At 47.2% G+C, this 7,500-nt stretch overlaps 1 protein-coding gene across 1 annotated transcript in view; it reads left to right on the top strand.

Moving 5' to 3' along the window:
- The window catches only part of LOC127007838 (kin of IRRE-like protein 1), a 38,872-nt gene that overhangs the window by 28,106 nt on the left and 3,266 nt on the right, over positions 1-7,500 (top strand). Inside the window, exons 5-6 of the mRNA XM_050879226.1 lie at positions 2,642-2,790; positions 4,591-4,709. Coding sequence (XP_050735183.1) covers positions 2,642-2,790; positions 4,591-4,697 — 256 coding nt within the window. The 3' untranslated portion in view covers positions 4,698-4,709. The remainder of the gene's footprint in view (positions 1-2,641; positions 2,791-4,590; positions 4,710-7,500) is intronic.

The following is a 7,500-nucleotide window of genomic DNA, read 5'->3' as shown; positions in this document are numbered from 1 at the left end:
CAACAGGAGAGCTTTAAGATTTAAGAAACATGGGAACACAGAAGAGCAGGCAACAGGAGACTTTTAGGATTCAAGAAACATGGAAACATAGAAGAGCAGGCAATAGGAGAGCTTTAGGATTTAAGAAACATGGGAACATAAGAGAGCAGGAAACAGAAGAGCTTTTGGATTTAAGAAACATGGGAACAGAAGAGGAGGACACAGGTGAGCTTGTGGCCTAAAGAAACATGGGAGCATAGAAGAGCAGGCAACAGGAAAACTTTTGACTTATAGAAACATGGAAGCGTAGAAGAGCAGGACACAGAAGAGCTTTTGGCCTAGAAAAACATGGAAGCGTGTAAGAACAGGAAACAGGTGAGCTTGTAGCCTAAAGAAACATGGAAGCGCAGAAGAACAGGTCACAGTTTGAAGAGGAAAGGCGTCGAGGGAAAAAAAAAAAAAAAAAAAAAAAGGAAGAAAAAGAAGAGAATATAATGATGATGATGATGATGATGATGGTGATGCTCAATAAAAGTTAAATCGTGGAGAATATTGAAAAATCTGAATATATTGTACCTCTCTCTCTCTCTCTCTCTCTCTCTCTCTCTCTCTCTCTCTCTCTCTCTCTCTCTCTCTCTCCCCTTTAAACGAGAGGAAATAAGTACCCAAAGGAGGAGGGGGGAAGAGAGAGAAGAAATGAAAATTAAAGTGAGGAGAGGAGGAGGAGGAGGAAGAAGAGGAGGAGGAAGAAGAGGAGGAGGAGGAGGAGGAGGAGGAGGAGGAGAGAAGGTAAAGAAGTTAAAAGCGATGAGGAGTGAAAGAATGAAAGAGGGGAGAGTAGAAATGAGAGGAAATGAAGAGGAGGAGAAGGAGAAGGAGGAGGAAGAGGAGGAGGAGGTGGGGAGAGTAGAAACGAGAGGAAATGAAGAGGAGGAGGAGGAGAAGGAGGAGGAAGAGGAGGAGGAAGAGAGAGGAGATGAGAGGAAATGAAGAGAAGGAGGAGAAAGGAGAAGAAGAGAGAAACAGAACGCGAGGACTAAGGAGAGAAGGAGAAGGAAAAGGAAAGAAGAAAATAAAGAGGGAAAGGAAAGAAGTGGAAGAAAAAGGAAGAATAAGAAACACGCAAAATAAAATACAAATAAAAACACAAAAATAAATAAAGAAAGAAAAGAAAGTAAGAAAAAATGAAAAGAGGAATAGAAAAGAAAAAAAGGAAATACTGATAAAAATACATAAATAAATATAAAAATAAATAAATAAATGAAAACATGGATAAAAAAGGGTAAAATAAATAGATAAATAAATGAGATAAATAATAAATAAAATAAAATATAAATAAAAGTCGAGAAAGAAAATTACATCATTACTCCCTGTCACACACAAACACACACACACACACACACACACACACACACACACACACACACACACACACACACACACACACACACACACACACACACACACACACACACACACACACACACACACACACACACAAGGACCACCCAATCCAATCTAATCTTGTGCCTCGCCGTGTGTGTGTGTGTGTGTGTGTGTGTGTGTGTGTGTGTGTGTGTGGGTGTGTGTGTGTGTGTGGTCCTCACCAAACGCACTTCATGACCCGTCTCTGCAGCTCCTCCTCCTCCTCCTCCTCTTCCTCTTCCTCTTGCCCTTCCTCTTGTTCCTCCTCCCAGCTACTCTTCCTGCTTATCCTCTTTCTTCTCCGACTTCAAAGCATTCAACGGCAGCGAGAGAAGGAGGAGGAGGAGGAGGAGGAGGAGGAGGAGGAGGAGGAGGAGGAGAGGCTTAACTGAGACACAAAGTTCACTATTCTTTTTATCTCAAGAGTTCGTTGGTGAAAATACTGTGAAGGGAGAATTTTAACTCTCTCTCTCTCTCTCTCTCTCTCTCTCTCTCTCTCTCTCTCTCTCTCTCTCTCTCATCCATATCGCTTTCCCGTCCTCCTAACGACCCCCGCCCCCTCATTTTCCCTCATTCCTCATCTTCTCCTGTCATCTCAAGCCACTTTTTCCTCCACTCATTCTCCTCTTAATCCCCTTCCTCATCTGCCTTTGTCTTCCTCCTCTCCATCTTCTTCTTCCCCTCTTTCCCTTCCTCTTCTTTCTTGCATTTGGTCCCCCCTTCTCTCTTCTTTCTCGTACTATTTTATCTTCTCTACATCTTCTCCTCCCTTCCTCATCTGCCCTTGTCCCCTCATCCCCATCTTCTTCTTTCCCTCTTCTTCTTTCCATCTTCTTTCATTATCTGCCTTTATCCCCTCTTTCCCATCTTCTTCTTTCCCTCTTCTTCTCTTTTCTTCTTTCCATCTTCTTTCTTTATCTGCCTTTGTCCCTACTTTCCCATCTTCTTCCCCTCTTCATCTCTTTTCTTCTCTCCATCTTCTTTCCTCATCTGCCTTTGTCCCCCTCTTTCTCCTTCCCTCTATCATCCCATCTTCTTTTCTTTTTTTCTCTCCATCTTCTTTCCTCATCTGCCTTTGTCCCCCTCTTTCCCCTCTCTTAACTTCCCCTCTTCTTCTCTTTCCTCTCCCCATTTTCTCCTCTCCACCATTTCCCCTCTCCGTTCTTGCCCTCCCTCCTACGTGCCCTCTCAATGCCCCTCTCCTCCCTCTCACCCTCCCCCTCTCCTTCACACACAGGGGCGGGGTCAGCGTGGAGATAGAGAAGACTCCCTCCCGCACCACGTCTAAGCTCTTCATCACCCGGGCCATGCGGACAGACGTGGGGAACTACACCTGCGTCCCACAGTTTGCGGACGCCGCTTCGGTACAGGTCCACGTGGTCAACGGTGAGTCAGGGGGGGGGAGGGAACCAGGTGGGGGGAGGAAGGGGGGTGGTGTGTGGAGGTGGAGACAGTATGGGGGGTGGAAGGGGGGCTGGGATGGAGGAAGGAGGGAGAGTGGAGGTTGTGTGTAGAGGTGGTATGGAGGTGGAAGGGGGTTGGGATGGAGGGATGGAGGCAGTGTGGGAGTGGAAGAGGTGTGAGGACGGAGGAAGGTGGAGAGAGAGAGAGAGAGAGAGAGAGAGAGAGAGAGAGAGAGAGAGAGAGAGAGAGAGAGAGAGAGAGAGAGTTAGGTATTATCAATTTAGGCCATATTAAGACCTTCATTAAGTCTCATTATACGGATATCATTCTGCTTTTTCTCCTTTCTCCCTCAACCTTTCCTTCCTTCCTTCCTTCTCTCCTTTCTTCCTTCCTCCTCCATCCATTGTTCTCTCTCTCTCTCTCTCTCTCTCGATTCATTTATTTTCTTTCTTTTCTCATTCCCTCTTTCCTTCCATAATTCTCTCCTCCCCTTTCCTCCAATTATCGCACATTCCTTCCTCCATACCTCTACTTATCCCTCATTTCTCTCCTCCTCCTCCTCCTCCTCCTCCTCCTCCTCCGCCTCCTTCCTACCTTGACATAAACTCCTTCCTTCAATATATTCTTTTCCCTTTCCTAACTTTTATCCTATTTCCCTCCCATGCCCTTTTTCTTCCTTCTTGCTTCCTTCTTTTATCTCCTTCCTCCCTTTCCTCCTTCCTCCATCCCTTCTCCCTTACCCTCTATTCTTCCTCTTCCACCTTCCCTTCTAATCCTTCTCCCGTCTTCCTTTCCTTTCCTCCCTCTTCTTTTCTCTCCCTCTCTTCATGTTTACTCTTCCTCCAACTCTTCATTTTCACCTCCTTCCTTTCCTTCCTTCCTCCGCCATCCATTCCTTCCTTCCATCCCTCTTACTCTTTCCCTTCAATCCTAGCTTATCCCTCCCTTCCTTCCCTTCCTTCCCCAATCCCTTCTCTACCTCCATTCCTCCTTCCTTTCCCTTCAAACCTTTCCTATCCCTTCCTTCCCTCCCTTCCTTCCCTCCCTTCTTTCCCTTCAAACCTTTCCTATCCCTTCCTTCCCTCCCTTCCTTCCCTCCCTTCTTTCCCTTCAAACCATTCTTCTCCCTCCCTTTCCTCCCTTCCTTCCGCCACCCCTCCTCTACCTCCATTCCTCCCTTCTTTCCCTTCAAACCTTTCCTATCCCTTCCATCCCTCCCTTCCTTCCCTCCCTTCTTTCCCTTCAAACCACTCTTATACCTCCCTTTCCTCCCTTCCTACCGCCACCCTCCTCTACCTCCATTCCTCCCTTCTTTCCTTCAAACCTTTCATCTCCTCCTTTCATCCCTTCCTTCCCTCCCTTCTTTCCCTTCAAACCTCTCTTCTCCCTCCCTTTCCTCCCTTCCTTCCGCCACCCCTCCTCTACCTCCATTCCTCCCTTCTTTCCCTTCAAACCTTTCATCTCCCTCCCTTTCATCCCTTCCTTCCCTCCCTTCAAACCTCTCTTCTCCCTCCCTTTCCTCCCTTCCTTCCGCCATCCCTTCTCTATCTCCATCCCTCCCTTCTTTCCCTTCAAACCTCTCTTCTCCCTCCCTTTCCTCCCTTCCTTCCGCCATCCCTTCTCTATCTCCATCCCTCCCTTCTTTCCCTTCAAACCTCTCTTCTCCCTCCCTTTCCTCCCTTCCTTCCGCCACCCCTTCTCTACCTCCATCCCTCCCTTCCTTCCCTTCAACTCTTCCTTCTCCCTCCCTTTCCTCCCTTCCTTCCCTTCCTACCCCTACAGGAGAGGAGTCAGCTGCTGTCCACACCGCCGGCAGCCCCTCAGCACGCAGCGACGGGCGTGCTGTGTGCGTGCTGCTGATGCTGGCGATGATGCTGAGCCGGCGGTGACATTCTTTGGGGGTGAGTGCTGTGTTGTGCTGTGTTGGGGGTATGGGGTGTGGGGAAAGAGGGGAGGGGAAGGGATGCTGTGTTCTTGGGGGGGGGGGGGGTGATGTGTGATTTATGAATGTATGTATGTATGTATGTATGGGTATGTATGACTCCCTGTATGTGTGTATGAAATCATGTATACGTAGGAGAGTATGGTCTTGTGTATGTATGAATGTATATATGCCCGAAGAGGAATAAGGGTAGAAAACTCAAAGGACACGAAAGAAATAAAAGAAAGGGAGAAAAAAAGGAAAGAAAGAAAAGAGAGAGGAGAGGTGAGGCGAGGCGGGAATTTGAATAGAGACTTCGGGGGAGAGAAAGAGAGAAAGTAAGACGGGAGGAGAGAAAGAGAGGAAAAGGAAGAGGAGAGGTGAGGCGGGGGAAGGAATTTAAACAGCGAAGAGGAGGGAGGAAAAAGGGGAGAGAAGGTAAGAGGAAGGGAGAGAAAGGGAGGCGAAGGGAAAGGAGAGAAACAGGAATAGGGAAAGCAAAATGAGGTGAAAGAAATGAAAGAAAGGAAAGAGGAAAAAAAAGGGGGAGAGGAGAAGAGAGGGAGGAAGGGAATTTAAACAAAGAAAAGAAGGAAAAAAGGGAGAAAAACTGAGCGAAGGGGAGAGAGAAAGGGAGACAAAGATAGAGGAAAGAAACAGGAGTAGAGAAAATTAAAAGAGACTGAATGAAGGAAAAAGAAAAGAGAGAAAAAGGAGAGGAGAGATGAGGCACGGAGGAAACTGAAATAGAGAGGAGAGAGGAGAAAAGGAGAGGAAATAGGAGGGGAGATAAAATGAGGAAAAAGGAGAGAAAGGGAGGCAAAGGGGGAGAGGAGAGAGAGAAAAAGTGAAATCAAGGTGCGCGTATTACCTGTCGGAACGCAATCAGGTGTGTTAACTACCTACGCGAATATCGACCCTGTGCGTGAGGCAATTAAATCATGCCCCCCCCCCGCCCCCCCTACCCCCACCAGAACCCCTACTCCCCCCTCTACCCTCCCCTTCCAACCCATACCGCCCCCCCCTCTCCCACCTCCCCCTTCCCTTCTGACACTCCTCCGTCCCTCACCACCTCTACCCACATCCTCCCCCCCTCGTCAGCCCCTTCCCTCACCATCATAATCACCCCTGCCCCCCCCTCCCCCCCCCCCGCACACATATACACCGCTCCACTCCCCACTCCTCCTTCCGCCACCCCCCTCCTCACCCCCCGCCCCCCATGCCTCTGATCGGGTCTTTGATAACTAGGGGCGGCGCGTGAGCCTAATTGAAGCCCGACTGTGATCCTTCATAATCCTTAGAAGGGGAAAGAGGGAAAGAGAGAGAAGGAGAGAGGGAGGGAGAGGATAATGAGGAGAAATAAATAAGGAAGGAGTACAAGACGGAGGAAAATGAAGAGGAAAAGGACAAGGAACGAGAGAGAGAGAGAGAGAGAGAGAGAGAGAGAGAGAGAGAGAGAGAGAGAGAGAGAGAGAGAGAGAGAGAGAGAGAGAGAGTATTATATTAGTTAAACGATGAAGAATAACATGCAGTAATATCTCTAAAACAAAGCCTAACCAAACCATAACATAAACAAACACATAAAATAATAATAAAACAACGATAAGAATAAGAAACAAAACAACAAAAAAATAAAACACAAGGAACCAAAAAAAAAACACTATCTACCCAAAACAAACAAACAAACAAACAAAAAACAAACAAGAAAACAAGAACAAAACAACAAAAATAGCAAAACCAAACACTCATTAGAACTTCCTCCCCTAAACAAACCCAAACAAACAAAACACGAACAAACAACATAGAAACAACCACAAACACCAAACACACACACACACACACACACACACACACACACACACACACACACACACACACACACACACACACACACACACACCACACAGGTTAGAAGCTTCACCCGGCACACCTGTAGCCCACACCTGCAACCCCCCCACACACCTGAGACCCCACACACCTGCGCCTTTGTCACAGGTACGTTGCGACTCTCAAAGGTTTAAAGGAATCACAAACCACCTGAAAACGATCTGGGTACAACTTTTATTGAGGGGGGGGAAGGGGGAGATTGGGAGGAGGAGAGAGTAGGGGAGAATCGAGGGGAGAGACGTAGGTGGGGAAGGAGAAGGAGAACCAGGAGGGAAAGATTAAAGGAGAGAAAGGTGAAAGAGAGGAGAGGGGGGAAAGGAAAAGGAGACTAAAGGGAGAAGAGGGGAGAGGGAGAGGAGGGGATCGAGGAGGCATAGAGGGGAGAGAAAGTAAATGGAGGAAAACGAATGGGAGGAAAAGGAAGAGGAAAGGAGAATACGAGAAAGAAGAGAAAGGAAGGAGAAGAAAAGATGAAGAGGAGAGAAAAGGAGGAAAGAGAAGAGAAAAGGAGAGAAAGGGAGAGAAAAGTAAGAGAGAAGAAAGGAAATGTAGAAGAGAGAGCGAAAGGAGGAAAAAAGATGAAGAGGAGAGAAAAGAAGGAAAGAAGAGAAGAAAGGAGAGAAAGGGAGAGAAAAGGAAGAGAGAAGGAAGGAAGGGACACAAGGGAAATGTAGAAGAGAGAAAAGAAGAAGAGAAACTAGAAGACATCAATGATAAGGACGGGAGAAGAGGGGAAGGAAGAAAAGAAGAGAAGAGAGAAAAGACGGCATAAATTAGCAGAAAGGGAGAAAAAGGAAGGAGAGGAGGGAGGGGAGAAGCGAAGATAGGGAGAGAAAGTAGGAAGAGAGGACAGAAGAGAAGGAAAGAAGAGGAGAGAAAGGAAA

The sequence above is a fragment of the Eriocheir sinensis genome, chromosome 36 (assembly GCF_024679095.1).
Source record: "Eriocheir sinensis breed Jianghai 21 chromosome 36, ASM2467909v1, whole genome shotgun sequence".
Taxonomy (NCBI): Eukaryota; Metazoa; Arthropoda; class Malacostraca; order Decapoda; family Varunidae; genus Eriocheir; species Eriocheir sinensis.
Note: the sequence above shows the minus strand (reverse complement) of the source record. Positions and strands in the feature narration are given on the sequence as shown.